Source organism: Octopus sinensis, linkage group LG30, assembly GCF_006345805.1.
Source record: "Octopus sinensis linkage group LG30, ASM634580v1, whole genome shotgun sequence".
Taxonomy (NCBI): Eukaryota; Metazoa; Mollusca; class Cephalopoda; order Octopoda; family Octopodidae; genus Octopus; species Octopus sinensis.
This window is the reverse complement of record NC_043026.1, coordinates 13845571-13865605: the sequence shown is the minus strand read 5'-3', so window position 1 is coordinate 13865605 and position 20035 is coordinate 13845571. Positions and strand designations below refer to the sequence as shown.

The 20035-nt window shown below is 43.2% G+C and overlaps 1 protein-coding gene and 1 non-coding gene across 2 annotated transcripts in view; both read right to left on the bottom strand.

Annotated features, from left to right (window-relative positions):
- LOC115226503 (jouberin-like) overlaps positions 1 to 20035 on the bottom strand; it is a 75020-nt gene that overhangs the window by 10875 nt on the left and 44110 nt on the right. Inside the window, exons 21-28 of the mRNA XM_036515170.1 lie at positions 18657 to 18709; positions 18359 to 18453; positions 16173 to 16306; positions 14326 to 14469; positions 11531 to 11612; positions 6429 to 6528; positions 4341 to 4470; positions 2871 to 2951 (exon numbers count right to left, since the gene is read on the bottom strand). Coding sequence (XP_036371063.1) covers positions 2871 to 2951; positions 4341 to 4470; positions 6429 to 6528; positions 11531 to 11612; positions 14326 to 14469; positions 16173 to 16306; positions 18359 to 18453; positions 18657 to 18709 — 819 coding nt within the window. The remainder of the gene's footprint in view (positions 1 to 2870; positions 2952 to 4340; positions 4471 to 6428; positions 6529 to 11530; positions 11613 to 14325; positions 14470 to 16172; positions 16307 to 18358; positions 18454 to 18656; positions 18710 to 20035) is intronic.
- LOC115226822 lies at positions 17710 to 17814 on the bottom strand. The gene has a single exon (XR_003883034.1). It is a non-coding gene; the product is annotated as a U6 spliceosomal RNA (small nuclear RNA).

The following is a 20035-nucleotide window of genomic DNA, read 5'->3' as shown; positions in this document are numbered from 1 at the left end:
TATTACAATGTACCTATATTACAATGTACCCATATTACAATGTACCTATATTACAATGTACCCATATTACAATGTACCTATATATATATTACAATGTATCCATGTCATAATGTACCATATTACAATGTACCTATATTACAATGTACCTATATTACAATGTATCCATGTCATAATGTACCATATTACAATGTACCCATATTACAATGTACCTATATTACAATGTACCCATATTACAATGTACCTATATTACAATGTACCCATATTACAATGTACTTATATTACAATGTACCCATATTACAATGTACCTATATTACAATGTACCCATATTACAATGTACCTATATTACAATGTACCTACATTACAATGTATCCATGTCATAATGTACCAGATAACAATGTACCCGTGTTACAAAGTACCCATATTACAATGTACCTATATTACAATGTACCCATATTACAATGTACCTACATTACAATGTACCCATATTACAATGTACCTATATTACAATGTACCCATATTACAATGTACCTACATTACAAAGTACCCATATTACAATGTACCTATATTACAATGTACCCATATTACAATGTACCTATATTACAATGTACCCATATTACAATGTACCTATATATATATTACAATGTATCCGTGTCATAATGTACCATATAACAATGTACCCTTGTTTAAAGTACTCATGTTACAATGTATGCATGTCATAATGTACCCTTATCATAGAATACCCACATTACAATGTATCCGAGTAACAATGTACCCATGTCATAGTGTACCATGTGACAATATACACATGTTATAATGTACCTTTGTTACAATATAACAAAGTTATAATGTACCCATATTTCAATGTACCCATATACAATGTGCCCATTTAACAATGTACTATTGTTATAGGCACAGGAGTGGGTGTGTGGTAAGTAGCTTGCTAACCAACCACATGGTTCCGGGTTCAGTCCCACTGCGTGGCACCTTGGGAAAGTGTCTTCTACTATAGCCTCGGGCTGACCAAAGCCTTGTGAGTGGATTTGGTATACGGAAACTGAAAGAAGCCTGTCATATATATGTATGTGTGTTTGTGTGTCTGTGTTTGTCCCCCCCAACATCGCTTGACAATCGATGCTGGTGTGTTTACGTCCCCATTGCTTAGCGGTTCGGCATAAGAGACCGATAGAATAAGTACTGGGCTTACAAAGAATAAGTTCCGGGGTCGATTTGCTCGACTAAAGGCGGTGCTCCAGTATGGCCGCAGTCAAATGACTGAAACAAGTAAAAGAGTATACATGTTACAATGTATCTCTGCCTTAGTGCAACCACATTGCAATATACCCACTTCATAGAATACCTATTTCTTTATTACCCACAAGGGGCTAAACACAGAGGGGACAAACAAGGACAGACATAGGTATTAAGTCGATTACATCGACCCCAGTGCGTAACTGGTACTTAATTTATCGACCCCGAAAGGATGAAAGGCAAAGTCGACCTCGGCGGAATTTGAACTCAGAACGTAACGGCAGGCGAAATACCTATTTCTTTACTACCCACAAGGGGCTAAACACAAGGGGACAAACAAGGACAACATAGGTATTAAGTCGATTACATCGACCCCAGTGCGTAACTGGTACTTAATTTATCGACCCCGAAAGGATGAAAGGCAAAGTCGACCTCGGCGGAATTTGAACTCACAACGTAACGGCAGCCGAAATACCTATTTCTTTATTACCACAAGGGGCTAAACACAGAGGGGACAAACAGGACAGACATAGGTATTAAGTCGATTACATCGACCCCAGTGCGTAACTGGTACTTAATTTATCGACCCCGAAAGGATGAAAGGCAAAGTCGACCTCGGCGGAATTTGAACTCTGAACGTAGCGGCAGCCGAAATACCTATTTCTTATTACCCACAAGGGCTAACACAGAGGGGACAAACAATGACAGACATAGTATTAAGTCGATTACATCGACCCCAGTGCGTAACTGGTACTTAATTTATCGACCCCGAAAGGATGAAAGGCAAAGTCGACCTCGGCGGAATTTGAACTCAGAACGTAACGGCAGGCGAAATACCTATTTCTTTACTACCCACAAGGGGCTAAACACAGAGGGGACAAACAAGGACAGACATAGGTATTAAGTCGATTACATCGACCCCAGTGCGTAACTGGTACTTAATTTATCGACCCCGAAAGGAGGAAAGGTAAAGTCGACCTCGGCGGAATTTGAACTCTGAACGTAGCGGCAGCCGAAATACCTATTTCTTTATTACCCACAAGGGGCTAAACACAGAGGGGACAAACAAGGACAGACATAGGTATTAAGTCGATTACATCGACCCCAGTGCGTAACTGGTACTTAATTTATCGACCCCGAAAGGATGAAAGGCAAAGTCGACCTCGGCGGAATTTGAACTCACAACGTAACGGCAGCCGAAATACCGCTAAGCATTTTGCCCGACGTGCTAACGATTCTGCCAGCTCGCCGCCTTTATAGAATACCCACTTCATAGAATACCCTCATTACAATGTACCCACACTGTATCAATCTACCCAATCTGGTGACACTTCCAAAAGTAATTTTATTCAGTGATACCCTTATTGGATTTTCACTTATGTGTGTGTGTGTATCTGGGGTGGGGATGTGGGGTGAATGTGCCTGAATGGTGTATGTGCCAGAGGACAGAGTGCGGGTCTGTTTCTTGTATGTATGTGTGAGAGCGGAAGTGTGTGTGTGTGTATGTGTCAGGTTTATGTGTGTGCACAAGAGTGAATGAATGGCTATGCATGCGTGCTTCTGTGTGTGTGTGTCTGTGTGTGTATAGGTGTGTGTGTGTATAGGGGTTCTGTAAGCTTTACTTACTTGAGGAAGGGCCAATTTGCTGTTAAGGGACAGGCTGGTATCTTGAACCCCACTAGTACTTGGTTCCAGACTCGTTGCTATGGTGACAGAAGGAAAAAATTATTATCATTATTATTATTATTATCATTATTATTATCATTATTATTATTATCATTATTATTATCATTATTATTATTATTATTATTATATTATATATTATTATTATTATTATTATTATTATTATATTACTATTATTATTATTATTATTATATTATTATTATTATTACTATTATTATTGAGTGAGAGAGCAGTTCATGCCATCAAAGTGACACTGGGGTAAAATATACGAAGCCCAATATACCCATCATGACTACCCATCTGATAAAGGTACACCAGGCACATGCATCACAACCATATATGCGTGACATGGTGATCTCATATCAAGATAAACAGCACATGACCTTGCAGGTGGGGGCCCAGTTAGAATTTTCTTCAGGTTGAGTAGCCCATCCTGCTCAAAAGGTCCCTGAATAAGGGTTGTTTAAGGATGTTGAAAGAACCACCCATGTTTCCAGAGGTGAATTATTCAAACCCCAAAGAATCCCTCTCACCACATGGCTATGATGCTCCCCAACTACTTCTGCTCGTGATCAGAGATGCACATATCGTCAGCCACTATATTATTATTATTATTATCATTAATGGTTTCCTTTCATTATAACTTTATTTCAGCTGCCTTAGTACCAGGCATCCTCCAGAGGCCAAGAGGCCAGCTCTGGTTAAGATGTCAAACCCATGCCAACATAGAAAACAGACGTTAACCTTTTAGCATTTAAACTGGCCATATCCTGCCAAAATATTCTGCCTGTTTTTATGGTCAAACTGGCTAGTTTGAACTGGCCTCTCACACCTATCCTACAATGTCATTCTAAAAATAAACAACTGGAATTTCACTGGAATTTCAAAGCTTATGAGTTCGATAATGCATGATGAATTTAAAACAATATGAATAGATGAACATTGCTTTTGACAGCGTAATCTGAATGTTGAGGGGTTAGAGGAGGAGGAGGGGGATGATGGTGGTGGTGGTGGTGGTGAGGAGGGAGGAAGAGGAGGAGGAAGAGGAGGATAAGGGGAGGAAGTGGAAGAGTGGGGAAGGAGGAAGGATGAGGAGGAGAATGAGGAGGAAGGAGGAGGAGGAGGGAGGAGGAGGAGGAGTGGGGAAGGATGAGGAGGAGAATGAGGAGGAAGGATGAGGAAGAGGAGGAAAAGAATGAGGAGGAGGAGGGAGAGGATAAGGAAAGGAAGAGGAGGAAGGACAAGGAGGAGGGAAGGAGGAGGAGGAGGGGAGGAGAATAAGGAGGAGGGAGAGGATGAGGAAGAGGAAGGACGAGGAGAGCGGAGGAAGGAGGAAGGACGAGGAGGAGGGGAGGAGGAGGAGGAGGGTGGTAATGATGACGATGAGGGCGAAAAGTGTGCTAACTTACAGAGTTGGTTCAGGTCTCTGGCAGTGTTGCTCAAGGAAGGGTACGGATTTACAGTCAGAGGAGGTTCCTTCAATTTCGATGTGCCCAGCATCTTTTGGATGTGTGGAGAGAAGAGAGACGGTGCCAATGCCTGGACGGAAAAGCAAACAGACAAATATTACACACAGACATCTCAAAAGCTAACAGAAGCCCCTCATAAAAACAGTTTATCTGGTGCTTTAGGCATGTCTATTCTAATTACTAGATTAAGGATTTTGCTCCAGTCCAGTCAGCTAGCAAAAATCAATAATCTATTTCTTTACTACCCACAAGGGGCTAAACACAGAGGGGACAAACAAGGACAGACAAAAGGATTAAGTCGATTATATCGACCCCAGTGCGTAACTGGTACTTATTTAATCGACCCCGAAAAGGATGAAAGGCAAAGTCGACCTCGGTGGAATTTGAACTCAGAACGTAACAGCAGTCGAAATACCTTTTTCTTTACTACCCACAAGGGGTTAAACACAGAGGGGACAAACAAGGACAGACAAACGAATTAAGTCGATTATATCGACCCCAGTGCATAACTGGTACTTAATTTATCGACCCCGAAAGGATGAAAGGCAAAGTCGACCTCGGTGGAATTTGAACTCAGAACATAACGGCAGACGAAATACCTATTTCTTTACTACCCACAAGGGGCTAAACACAAAGGGGACAAACAAGGACAGATAAACGGATTAAGTCGATTATATCGACCCCAGTGCGTAACTGGTACTTATTTAATCGACCCCGAAAGGATGAAAGGCAAAGTCGACCTCGGCAGAATTTGAACTCAGAACGTAACGACAGACAAAATATGGCTACGCATTTCGCCCGGCGTACTAACGTATGTAATGGACAGTGTCCTGTTCAGGGAGGAATACATATTCACAAGAGAAAGCAGAAAATTGGTCCTATGTCCTTTACAGAATAATGTGGACTGACCATACTCTTTTACTCTCTCTCTTTTACTCTTTTACTTGTTTCAGTCATTTGACTGTGGCCATGCTGGAGCACTGCCTTTAGTCGAGCAAATCGACCCCAGGACTTATTCTTTGTAAGCCTAGTACTTATTCTATTCGGTTTTTTTGCCGGACCGCTAAGTTACGGGGACGTAAACACACCAGCATCAGTTGTCAAGCGATGTTAGGGGAACAAACACAGACACACAAACACATACACACACATACATATATATATACATATATACGACAGGCTTCTTTCAGTTTCCGTCTACCAAATCCACTCACAAAGCCTTGGTTGGCCCGAGGCTATAGTAGAAGACACTTGTCCAAGATGCCCCGCCGTGGGACTGAACCCGGAACCATGTGGTCAGTAAGCAAGCTACTTACCACACAGCCACTCCTACGCCTATGTGTATATAATGTATATACACACACATATATATATATATGTGTGTGTGTCTGTGTGAAAGTAATAGCAGGATAATCTCTCAATCTGTAAGAAATAACAGTAAAATCTCCTCGAAATCACAAGCTACCATCTTTATAACAAAAGGGTCATAATGGGTAATGTAGCCCAAGGTATGTAATGCCTGAAAAAGACATCAAAATCAAAATCAAAATTGATCAACATCGATGGAAATTGTAGCTGTGATACCAGTGCTGGTGGCACGTAAGAGAACCATCCGAGCGTGGCTGACTCGACTGGCTTCCGTGCCGGTGGCACGTAAAAACACCATCCGATCGTGGCCATTGCCAGCCTTGCCTGGCACGTAAAACGCACCCACTACACTCATGGAGTGGTTGGCGTTAGGAAGGGCATCCAGCTATAGAAACACTGCCAGATCAGACTGGGCCCTGTGCAGCCTTCTGGCTTCCAAGACCCCAGTTGCACCGTCCAACCAATGCTAGCATGGAGAACGGATGCTAAACGATGATGATAACTGGTATACTTTTGAATATAGATCATACGGGGACAAGGTTGACCTGGGGCTAAACAACAGCACTGACAACAAAGTAACAAAAAAAAATAAATAAATAATGAACAATAATTTCAGAAAACTGGTTGTGTTAAATAGATTGGTAAGAGTTACAAACTTACAGAGACTGAGTTCAATTTCTTCAAGACCCTTTCGTAGCGGATTCTGTCTTCCAACTGGTGGCCATCTTTTTCATCAAACCTATCAGTCATTGCTATACTTCTGCATGAAAAAAGGAAAAAAAAAAAAAAATATATAATATATATATATATATAATATATATATATATATATATAATATATATAGCAACATATGGATGCGAGACCTGGACACTAAAGAAAGCTGACCAGAAGAGAATTAATGCATTCGAGCTTTGGTTTTGGAGAAGACTTTTACGGATTCCATGGACAGCGAGGCTCACCAATGGAGAAGTTCTTAAGCAGATCAGGCCGAAACTGTCGCTAGAAGGTAGGATCACCAAGCATAGATTGGCATATTTCGGTCATATTATTCGGAGAAAATCCCTGGAGAAGGACATCATGCTCGGAATGGTCAGTGGCAAGAGAGGAAGAGGCCGACCAATGGAGAAGTTTTTAAGCAGATCAGGCCGAAAATGTCGCTAGAATCTAGGATCACCAAGCATAGATTGGCATATTTCGGTCATATTATGCGGAGAAAATCCCTGGAGAAGGACATCATGCTCGGAATGGTCAGTGGCAAGAGTGGAAGAGGCTGACCAAGAACCCGCTGGCTTGACACCATCAAGAGTGATACCGGAATTGACATAGCTAATCTGAAAGAAGTGGCCCAGGATAGAACTGACTGGAGGACACTTATCCAACGAGTGACCGAGAGTCGACTTCGACTGAGCGGATTATATATATATATATATATAGGTGCAGGTATGGCTGTGTGGTAAGAAGCTTGATTCCCAACCAATAGTTCTGGGTTCAGTCCCACTGTGTGGCACCTTGGACAAGTGTCTTCTATTATAGCCTCCAAAGGGCCAACCAAAGCCTTGTGAGTGGATTTCGTAGAGGGAAACTGAAGAAGCCTGTTGTATATACATATAATATAATATATATATATATATATATATATATATATATATATATAATATATATATATATATAATATATAGATATATTATAATTAGGGTTCAGTAAAGATGTGCTTTACCACATACCGAAGATTAGAAATAGCAGCCAGAGAACCTTAGCTATTTCCTCTCACATACCGAAGTTTAGAAATAGCAGCCAGAGAACCTTAGCTATTTCCTCTACTTTTTAAAGTAGAGGAAATAGCTAAGGTTCTTTGGTCGCTATTTCTAAGCTTCGGTATGTGGTAAAGCAAATCTTTGCTGAACCCTAATTATAAAATATTACTTAAGTTTACCGAGAAATGGTCCCTTTCCATGCCAAATTCTACTTGGTGAAATTATTGATTACTAGTTAATTAATTAATTTTACCCTTTGTTATTATATATATCTATATATATGTGTGTGTGTGTGTGTGTAAGTGTATATATTTATGTGTGTGTGTGTCTAAATGTATATATTTATGTGTGTGTGTCTTTGTGTTTGGCCCCTTCACCATTGCTTGTCAACCAATGTTGGTGTGTTTGCTGAGACCCCATTTGGTCATGACTGACCATGGGATTGCACCTAGAAAGTTACCCTCCCAAGCACGAGTCCGGGCAAGGTTGTTTATGGAAGACCAGCAGTCACCCATGCATACTGGCCTCCCCTCTCTACACCACCAGTGTTATCCAAAAGAAAGACAAAGGCTGATACAGCTTGGTATCTGTGATGTAGCAACTCATTTTCTACAGCTGAGTGAACTGGAGCAACGTGAAATAAAGTGTCTTGCTCAAGAACACAACACGCAGTCCAGTCCAGGATTCGAACTCACAACCTCACGATCGTAAGCTCAAAGCTCTAACCACTGAGCCATGCACCTTCACTGGTGTGTTTACATCCCCGTAAATTAGCAGTTTGGTAAAAGAGAGCGATAGAATAAGTACAAGGCTTACGAAGAATAAGTCCTGGGGTCGCTTTCTTCAACTAAAAACCCTTTAAGACGGTGCTCCAGCATGGTCGCAGTCAGATGACTAAAACAAGTAAAAAAATAAAAGAATATATATATATATACTTTATTTTTATATTAAGGCTATCATTTTATATTTATGGAGAAGAACACCGATGTTCCATGAGATAGGCTTGACAATTGTTAAAGTATTCCTTAACATGAAACCAATGGTAGCCTTAACACACAAATAAAGAATCTTTATCCATCAATACAACGTTGAGCATTCATTCTCATTGTTTGATATTTACATAGGTGTGTGTGTGTGTGTGTGTGTACGCGTGTGTCTGTATGTATATGTGTGTGTGTGTGTGTGTGTATTCTTTATTTGTGAGTTAAGGCTACCATTGGTTTCAAGTTAAGAAGAGTGGGATAATATCCAAGTGTCTTAACAATTTTTCAAGCTGATCACCTGGAAAAGAGTTCACCTCCATTTTGTTGTTTGTTCCTTCTCGAGCCATACCTGGCTCATAAGGGCCGGTTTCTTGGCGTATAGGTTCCCCACCTGGACAGGACGCCGGTCCGTTGCAGGTGAGCTGCAAGATGCAGGAGAAAAGAGTGAGAGAAAGTCGTGGCGAAAGAGTCAGCAGAAGTTTCGCCATTACCTTCTGCCGGAGCCTCGTGGAGCTTAGGTGTTTTCACTCATAAACACACACATCGCCCGGTCTGAGATTCAAACCCACGATCTCTCGACCGCGAGTCTGCTGCTCTAACCACTAGGCCATGTGCCTCCACATCTCCATTTTGGAATCCAACATTCTACTTTTATGTCTATGTGTGTGTGTATATATATATATACATATATATATATATATATATATATATATATATATATATCCCCTCTCTCTTCTTTCGGAGAAGCACTGAGCAGCTATACGCACACATACACACACGGCAGTAACTTCCACCTACCGAATTCAATCACAAAGCTCCGGTCGGCTCGGGGCTATAGTGGAAGACACCTGGCCAAAGTGCCATGCAGTGGGACTGAACCCGAAACCATGTAGCTAGGAAGCAAACTCCCTAACCACACAGCCATGCCCGATATATATATTATACATGTGGAGGCGCAATGACCCGGATTCGCGGTCGTAAGATCGCGGTTTCGATTCCCAGACTGGATGTTGTGTGTGTTTATTGAGCGAAAACACCTAAAGCTCCACGAGGCTCCGGCAGGGGATGGTGGTGATCCCTGCTGTACTCTTTCACCACAACTTTCTCTCACTCTTACTTCCTGTTTCTGTTGTACCTGTATTTCAAAGGGGCTGGCCTTGTCACTCTCTGTGTCACGCTGAATATCCCCGAGAACTACGTTAAGGGTACACGTGTCTGTGGAGTGCTCAGCCACTTACACGTTAATTTCACGAGCAGGCTTCGATTCTCAGACCGTGTGTTGTGTGTGTTTATTGAGCGAAAACACCTAAAAGCTCCACGTGCTCCGGCAGGGGATGGTGGTGATCCCTGCTGTACTCTTTCACTACAACTTTCTCTCGCTCTTACTTCCTGTTTCTGTTGTACCTGTATTTCAAAGGGCCGGCCTTGTCACTCTCTGTGTCACGCTGAATATCCCCGAGAACTACGTTAAGGGTACACGTGTCTGTGGAGTGCTCAGCCACTTGCACGTTAATTTCACGAGCAGGCTGTCCGTTGATTCGGATCAACCGGAACCCTCATCGTCGTAACCGACGAGGTGCTTCCATCGAGGCTCCGGCAGGGGATGGTGGTGATCCCTGCTGTACTCTTTCACCACAACTTCTCTCACTCTTACTTCCTGTTTCTGTTGTACTGTATTTCAAAGGGCCGGCCTTGTCACTCTCTTGTGTCACGCTGAATATCCCCGAGAACTACGTTAAGGGTACACGTGTCTGTGGAGTGCTCAGCCACTGCACGTTAATTTCACGAGCAGGCTGTTCCGTTGATTCGGATCAACCGGAACCCTCATCGTCGTAACGACCGTGATTCCATCCGAGGCTCCGGCAGGGGATGTGGTGCCCTGCTGTACTCTTTCACCACAACTTTCTCTCACTCTTACTTCCTGTTTCTGTTGTACCTGTATTTCAAAGGGCCGGCCTTGTCACTCTCTGGTCACGCTGAATATCCCCGAGAACTACGTTAAGGGTACACGTGTCTGTGGAGTGCTCAGCCACTTGCACGTTAATTTCACGAGCAGGCTGTTCCGTTGATTCGGATCAACCGGAACCCTCATCGTCGTAACCGACCGAGTGCTTCCATCCGAGGCTCCGGCAGGGGTTGGTGGTGATCCCTGCTGTACTCTTTCACCACAACTTTCTCTCACTCTTACTTCCTGTTTCTGTTGTACCTGTATTTCAAAGGGGCCGGCCTTGTCACTCTCTGTGTCACGCTGAATATCCCCCGAGAACTACATTAAGGGTACACGTATCTGTGGAGTGCTCAGCCACTTGCACGTTAATTTCACGAGCAGGCTGTTCCATTGATTCGAATCAACCGGAACCCTCGTCGTCATAACCGACGGAGTGCTTCCACTCCCATATATATATATATATATTATACATATGTGTGTGTGTGTTACTGTCGCCTTGCCTTGATATAGTAAGATAGCTATAAGTGAGTGTCACAATCACACAAGTGCTGTGCTCCCTTTCCAATCTTCTGCGAAAATATGTCTGGCCTTGGGGGAATATCCCCTTATTTGGAAACAGGTGATGGATGGCAAGAGGTAGGGCATTCAGTTATAGGAAATCTGCCTTGAATAAACTCTATTCCTACCCACGCAAGCATGGAAAAGTTGATGATAAAACAATGATGATGATGACGATGATGATGATGATGGTGGTGGTGGTGGTGACGGTGATGATGGTGACTGATGATGATGATGGTGACGATGATGATGATGATGATGATGATGACAGTGATGATGGTGACTGATGATGGTGATGATGATGATGATGATGACGATGATGATGATGATGACAATGATGATGATGGTGACTGATGATGATTGTGATGATGATAAACCATTTGGATGACAATAATAATGATGATGACAATGATGATGATGATGATGATGACAGTGATGATGGTGACTGATGATGATGCAAAGAGCTGTGTATATTCACATGTGTTGTAATAGGAAACGAAAATTCAAAGAAGGGCTTACCTGCTGGTGAGAGTTGAAGGAGACGGAGGGGTGGAGGTAACGAGTGTCTTTGCAGCAGGTGCCACGACTTCAGGCTTCGTCACTGTCGAACAAAGAAACCAAATATTGCATTCGAAGCTGCAGTATTGAGTGACGGAAAAGCAAAGGTTCTTACCTTGAGCAGGTGAAACTAACTTCAAAAAAAAAAAGGGTAGAACTACTCAATATCCTGACACAAACTCAATGTGTAACCCAGTACAGGGTGCAGCACAGATCATCATCATCATCATCATTGTTTAACGTCCGCTTTCCATGCTGGCATGGGTTCGACGATTTTGACTGAGGACTGGCGAACCAGATGGCTGCACCAGGCTCCACTCTGATCTGGCTGAGTTTCTACAGCTGGATGCGTAGTATAGGCGTAGGAGTGGCTGTGTGGTAAGTAGCTTACTTACCGACCACATGGTTCAGGGTTCAGTCCCGCTACGTGGCGTCTTGGGCAAGTGTCTTCTACTATAGCCCCGGGCCGACCAAAGCCTTGTGAGTGGATTTGGTAGACAGAAACTGAAAGAAGCCTGTCGTATATATGTATGTATATGTATGTGTGTCTATGTGTTTGTGTGTCTGTGTTTGTCCCACAACATCGCTTGACAACCGATGCTGGTGTGTTTACGTCCCCATAACTTAAACCCTAACACCAACCACTCCAAGAGTGTAGTGGGTGCTTTTAAGTGCCACTGGCAAAAGGGCCAGTCAGGCAGTACTTTACCTGTCTCAACAAGAAAATAATTTCAAACATGATCGAAATAACTATCAATGGAAATAGTAGTTGTGATACCTGTGCCAGTGGCACATAAAAAGCACCTTCCCAACGTGGCCGATGCCAGCGCTGCCTCGACTGGCTTCTGTGCCGGTGGCACATAAAAAGCACCATCCGAATGTGGCCGATGCCAGCGCCACCTCGACTGGCTTCTGTGCCGGTGGCACACAAAAATCCGAATGTGGTCGATGCCAGCGCCGCCTCGACTGGCTTCTGTGCTGGTGGCACATAAAAAGCACCATCCGAATGCGGCCGATGCCAGCGCCGCCTCGACTGGCTTCTGTGCCGGTGGCACATAAAAAGCACCATCCGAACGTGGCCGATGCCAGCGCCGCCTCGACTGGCTTCTGTGCCGGTGGCACGTAAAAAGCACCATCCGAACGTGGCCGATGCCAGCGCCGCCTCGACTGGCTTCTGTGCCGGTGGCACATAAAAAGCACCATCCGAACATGGCCGATGCCAGCTCCGCCTCGACTGGCTTCTGTGCCGGTGGCACATAAAAAGCACCATCCGAACGTGGCCGATGCCAGCGCTGCCTCGACTGGCTTCTGTGCCGGTGGCACATAAAAAGCACCATCCGAACGTGGCCGATGCCAACCCCGCCTCAACTGGCTTCTGTGCCAGTGACACATAAAAAGCACCGTCCGAACGTGGCCGATGCCAGCACCGCCTTGACTGGCCTCCGTGCCGGTAGCACGTTAAAAGCACCAACCGATCGTGGCCGATGCCAGGCTCCCCTGGTACCTGTGCCGGTGGCACGTAAAAAGCACCCACTACACTCGCGGAGTGGTTGGCGTTAGGAAGGGCATCCAGCTGTAGAAACACTGCCAGATCAGACTGGAGCCTGGTGCAGCCTCCTGGCTTCCCAGACCCTGGTCGAACCGTCCAACCCATGCTAGCATGGAGAACGGACGTTAAACGATGATGATGATGATGATGATGATGACATTCCTCGACAAAAGATAAATTGGTGAATAAAACTAATGAAATTTTGAGTGGCTACATTGGATTTCTAAGACACTGCCTCACTGCGGCAACTGGATTTGCTAAAAATAGCAACAAAATCTCACTGATTTCAAACTTTACTGCTTTTAGAAGTGAAAGACAAATCAGATAGAACATAGTCCGAAATAGAGTATCAGAAAATCTCTCTCTATATAAACGGCAGTTTGTCTGTCTGTGTGTCTGTCAGGTTGTACCCTCACCCCGACCACGGCTTTCAACCGATTCTGATGGAACTTGACACACACGTAGCCCAATGTCATAATTCAAAACTAACGCAGCGAAAATTTTAAAAAGTTCCCCCAGTTCTGAAAAAAATCGATAAATTCGACATGGGGTCGAGAATCTAAGCTTTTTATTTGCAACACATTTTCTGTTGTAGTTTTCGCAACTTGCAATCGATTTTCACCAAACTCATGGTGAAGCTTAATGTTACCCTAAGAAACTTAATTCTGACATTAGTTTTCCATGCAATACCTTACCATCAGAAAAAAATCGATAAAATCATGCCATTTTGGGAAATCGCGTTCAAATTCAAGATGACATATTTTCGACAATATCTTTCTCAAATTTTTTAAAAATTCACAGCGAGCATCATGTCTGCTCCAGGGGCTCTTACATACCCGGGCAATGCCAGGCTATGCTGCTAGTGGAAATACAAATGAAAAGGATGATTGTGGTTGGAACACATCTGAACATAAGTCTGCCGGATCAGATCTGACCAAGGGCTAAACAACAAGCTATGCTATTACTGTTGTCAGGGGATAATGGGAGAGATTGTAACATGCAAGAAATAGCAGCCAAATCTCCCTCAACTCAGAAAATATTGTCTTAACCCTTTAACTGCAAAATTAAATTTCATGGTTAATCCAGAGTAAAAGAGTAAGAGAGTTAGAGGATTAAGAAAACTATGAACACCAAATACCAACCCAACCATAACCACCACCACTATTCCTGCCAGTAAAACACAATTTTTTTCATTTTGTATTCTTACCTTCAGTTGGTATGTACTTATAGATATACACAAGTTGGTTTCTTCCAGGACTGCAGAATGCCACAATGTGGTCCTTTGGATGGTAGTCGATCCCAGTGACAGGTTGTTTGTAATTCATCGATGTATATTTATAAACATGATCACCTGAGAGAAAGGATGAGAATGAAAGAAGAAGAAAACAGTAAACAGTGCAAAGAACAAAAAACAACATAAAAATACAAACAACATAGGCGTAGGAGTGGCTGTGTGGTAAGTAGCTTGCTTACGAACCATCCTACTGAAAAATAGGATAAAATCTTTATAAGAATTTATCAAGTAGTTAGCATGAAAATCCTCATAAGGGAAAAATCCATAAATTATTCCTCTTAAATATATTTATTTATATTAAGGGCATTACTATACATAAATGCCTCACACTAGGAGGCACTCTTGCAGTCAAAACTATTTATTTATTATGGTAGTTTTGACTGTAAGAGTCCCTCCTAGCGTGAGGCATTTATGTATAGTAATGCCCTTAATATATATATATATATATATATATATATATATATATATGTAAATAATACAAACTGGGACAAGAACGAAAAAACATTTAGGAGACGATACAAAAAACACGGATGGGACATTCGAAGCCTTCAATCTTCAGTCAAGAACCAGATCATCCTTGCAATTTCGGCTGATTAATCTTGAGATTGCTCCAATCTGGCCAGCCCCAAGGAAAAACTAAGCTAAGAGCATTAGATTCCTTGGAAGAAAGCTTCGAATGTATACAAAACAAGGTCAGAAAAACGGACGATGTTACACGAATAAGAATACAAAAATAATTCGTAAAAACAATAATGATAATACATAGAAACAATAATAATAATAATAATAATAATAATAATAATAATAACAGGACATCACGAACAGGCGTCTTTCGACTAGGACGAAATAAGCTTAGCTGTCATGTTAGGAATGTACCTTGGGGCAGAGAAAAAAATGTTGGTGTTTATATATATTATCCGAATCGTGGCCGATGCCAGCACCGCTTCGACTGGCTTCCGTGTCAGTGGCACGTAAAAAGCACCATCCGAATCGTGGCCGAAGCCAGTGCCGCCTCGACTGGCTTCCGTGCAGGTGGCACGTAAAATGCACCAATCCGACCATGGCCGATGCCAGCCTCGCCTGGCACCAGTACAGGTGGCACGTAAAAAGCACCCCCTACACTCACGGAGTGGTTGGCGTTAGGAAAGGCATCCAGCTGTAGAAACTTTGCCAGATAAGACCGGAGCCTGGTGCAGCCTTCTGGCTTCCCAGATCCCCGGTCGAACCGTCCAACCCATGCCAGCATGGAGAACGGACGTTAAACGATGATGATGATGATATACCAGTTATCTTCATCATCATTTAGCAGCTGTTTTTCATGCTGGCATGGGTTAGACAGTTTGACTGAGGCTGGTAAATTGGAAAGCTGTACTAGGCTCCAATCTGATTTGGCATATTTTCTACAGTTGGATGCCCTTCCTAATGCCAACCACTCCAGGAGTGTAGTGGGTGCCTACTACGCACCACTAATATGAATGCCCTTTACGTGCACCAACATGGGGGCCTTTTATGTGTCACCGGCACAGGTGCCTCTTTTACATGTCCCCAGCCCTACATATAAATATATATCATTAGGAAAAGTATCCAACTGTAGAAACCATGCCAAAGCAGGTACTGGGGCTCAGTGCAGTTCTCTTCACTCGTGGGCCTGGCAGATTAGGGCTGGGGGTTTTTTTGTGGGGGCGGGGCGGGGCAACAACACAAAAAAAAATTAAGGCAGCAGCATCATCATCATCATCATCAGCAACATTATTTCTCACCTGTCTCGGTATTCCAGACGTAAACATAGTTGTCCTCACTCCCAGACAACAGGTAACTCCCACAAGGGGTCAGAGTGCTTTGGAGATGTTTCCGGAAGTTCAGTGCTCCGATGTACTTCTGCATTACACGGAGTCTGTGGAATAGAACAAGAGATGGCACTGTAGCATGATGAATGATGATGATGATGATGATGATGATGATGATGATGATGATGATGATAAGGATGATGATGATGATGATGATTATAATGATGATGATGACGATGATAAGGATGATGATGATGATGATAAGGATGATGATGATGATGATGATTATAATGATGATGATGACGATGATGATGATGATAATGATGATGATGATGATGATGATGATGATGATGATAAGGATGATGATGATGATGATAAGGATGATGATGATGATGATGATTATAATAATGATGATGACGATGATGATGATGATAATGATGATGATGATGATGATGATTATAATGATGATGATGATGATGATAAGGATGATGATGATGATGATAAGGATGATGATGATGATGATGATTATAATGATGATGATGATGATGATAAGGATGATGATGATGATGATGATTATAATGATGATGATGACGATGATGATGATGATAATGATGATGATGATGATGATGATGATGATGATGATAAGGATGATGATGATGATAAGGATGATGATGATGATGATGATGATGAAATGACAACGACGATGATGATGATGCAAATGACCATATATATATTCAGATGTGCTGTAATAGAAAATGGCATGTTGGTGGTGGTAGTGGGGGTGATGGGAAGGGGTGGGGACTGGTGCCGATGGTGGTGGTGGTGAATGGGGGTGGGATGGTGATGATGATGACGGTGATTGTTGTAATGCCTGTCTTCCACCTCAAGCTTCGATGATGATGATGATGATGATAAGGATGAAGATATATATATATATCACTACACTAATGGTGTGGTTGGTGTTAGGAAGAGCATCCAGCTGCAGAAACACGGCCAGATCAGACAGGAGCCTGGTGTAGCCTCCTGGCTTCCCAGACCCCGGTCGAACCGTCCAACCCATGCTAGCACGGAAAATGTGGTTGGGAAGTAAGTTTCTTATTTATTTACTGCCCACAAGGGGCTAAACATAGAGGGGACAAACAAGGACAGACAAAGGGATTAAGTCGATTACATCGACCCCAGTGTGTAACTAGTACTTAATTTATTGACTCCGAAAGGATGAAAGGCATAGTCGACCTCGGCGGAATTTAAACAGTAGTAATGATAATATATATTTCTTTACTACCCACAAGGGGCTAAACACAGAGGGGACAAACAAGGACAGACAAATGGATTAAGTCGATTATATCGACCCCAGTGAGTAACTGGTACTTATTTAATCGACCCCCGAAAGGATGAGGCAAAGTCGACCTCGGCGGAATTTGAACTCAGAACGTAGCGGCAGACGAAATACTGCTAAGCATTTCGCCCAGTGTGCTAACGTTTCTGCCAGCTCGCCACCTTAAAAAAAGGAAATATGGAACACTTCACAAATTTACATGTCATCCTTGCGCAGGGGCCATACTAATCTTCTCTGTATCATTCCAATTTTAGAATATGTACTGCCGTAGCTTAGTTTCTTACCATACAGTGGAGGCGCAATGGCCCAGTGGTTAGGGCAGCGGACTCGCAGTCATAGGATCGCGGTTTCGATTCCCAGACCGTGTGTTGTGAGTGTTTATTGAGCGAAAACACCTAAAAGCTCCACGAGGCTCCGGCAGGGGGTGGTGGTGATCCCTGCTGTACTCTTTCACCACAACTTGCTCTCACTTTTACTTCCTGTTTCTGTTGTACCTGTATTTCGAAGGGACCAGCTTTGTCACTCTCTGTGTCACGCTGAATATCCCCCGAGAACTACGTTAAGGGTACACGTGTCTGTGGAGTGCTCAGCCACTTACACGTTAATTTCACGAGCAGGCTGTTCCGTTGATTCGGATCAACCGGAACCCTCGTTGTAACCGACCGAGTGCTTCCCTTCCTCCTCCTTACTACACAACCAAGCCTACGTGGGTCAATAAAACAAAGAACCAGTTCTGCACTGCAGTTGATGTAAGGAAACTAGTGCCCCACCCCTCGGGCCTTGTGCCTCTGGTAGAAATGGTTATTGTTAATATACTTACATCCTCAAGTTAATCATGCGTAACACACTGTCACGGTAATGAACGAGCAATCTCCGTCCACTGCAATGTAGCGTCAAGGAGTTTATTGGTATACCCTGTAAGAATGGAAATAAAGAATGTGAAATAAAGGGCCTTGCTCAAGAGCACAATGCATTGCTGGAATTTGAACTCATGGCCTTACGATTAGGAGGGGAATGCTCAAAGCACTAAGCCACGTGCCTTTACCTAATCTGTGTAAAACATAGGAAAATGTAGGGGAGAGAAATGAAGAGAGATATTATTGTAAAGCTTTACTCACGTGGAAGTCAGGGATGGAAATGTCTTGGAATAGGGTCCAGTCTTTTTGGAATGCTATGGAGAGAGAGAGAGAGTATATGAGAGAGTGAAAGAGAATGTGAGACAGAGAGAGAGAGAGAGAGAGAGAGAGAGAGAGATGGGTTCAGTGTTTACAAAACAATGTAATTAAATAAGCAGGAGTGGCTGTGTGGTAAGTAGCTTGCTTACCAACCACATGGTTCTGGGTTCAGTCCCACTGCGTGGCACCTTGGGCAAGTGTCTTCTGCTATAGCCCCGGGCTGACCAATGCCTTGTGAGTGAATTTGGTAGACGGAAACTGAAAGAAGCCCATCGTATATATGCATATAGGCGTAGGCGTAGCTGTGTGGTAAGTAGCTTGCTAACCAACCACATGGTTCCGGGTTCAGTCCCACTGCGTGGCACCTTGGGCAAGTGTCTTCTGCTATAGCCCCGGGCCGACCAATGACTTGTGAGTGGATTTGGTAGACGGAAACTGAAAGAAGCCTGTCGTATATATGTATATATATGTATGTGTGTGTGTATGTGTTTGTGTGTCTGTGTTTGTCCCCCTAGCATTGCTTGACAACCGATGCTGGTGTGTTTACGTCCCCGTCACTTAGCGGTTCAGCAAAAGAGACCGATAGAATAAGTACTAGGCTTACAAAGAATAAGTCCTGAGGTCGATTTGATCGACTAAAGGCGGTGCTCCAGCATGGCCACAGTCAAATGACTGAAACAAGTAAAAGAGAGTAAAAAGTAATACTTCATGTAAAGTAAATATAACAAATGAAAAATCCTTCGAAAATTCATAAAAATTCCCGGATCCCTACCAAAATTTCATCATCTGTTCTTTGTGCCATTACAAACTTTCCCTACAAGTTTCATCAAATACCGTTCAAAACTTTTTGAGGTATTTGGCACACAGATGGACAAACCAACGCCAATGAAAACATAACCTCCTTCCTTGGCGGAATTAATTATATACAACCATATAGGCGCAGGAGTGGCTGTGTGGTAAGTAGCTTGCTTACCAACCACATGGTTCCGGGTTCAGTCCCACTGCGTGGCACCTTGGGCAAGTGTCTTCTGCTATAGCCCCGGGCCGACCAATGCCTTGTGAGTGGATTTGGTAGACGGAAACTGAAAGAAGCCTGTCGTATATATGTATATATATGTATGTATGTGTGTGTGTATGTGTTTGTGTGTCTGTGTTTGTTCCCCTAGCATTGCTTGACAACCGATGCTGGTGTGTTTACGTCCCCGTCACTTAGCAAAAGAGACCGATAGAATAAGTACTGGGCTTACAAAGAATAAGTCCTGGGGTCGATTTGCTTGACTAATGGCGGTGCTCCAGCATGGCCGCAGTCAAATGACTGAAAC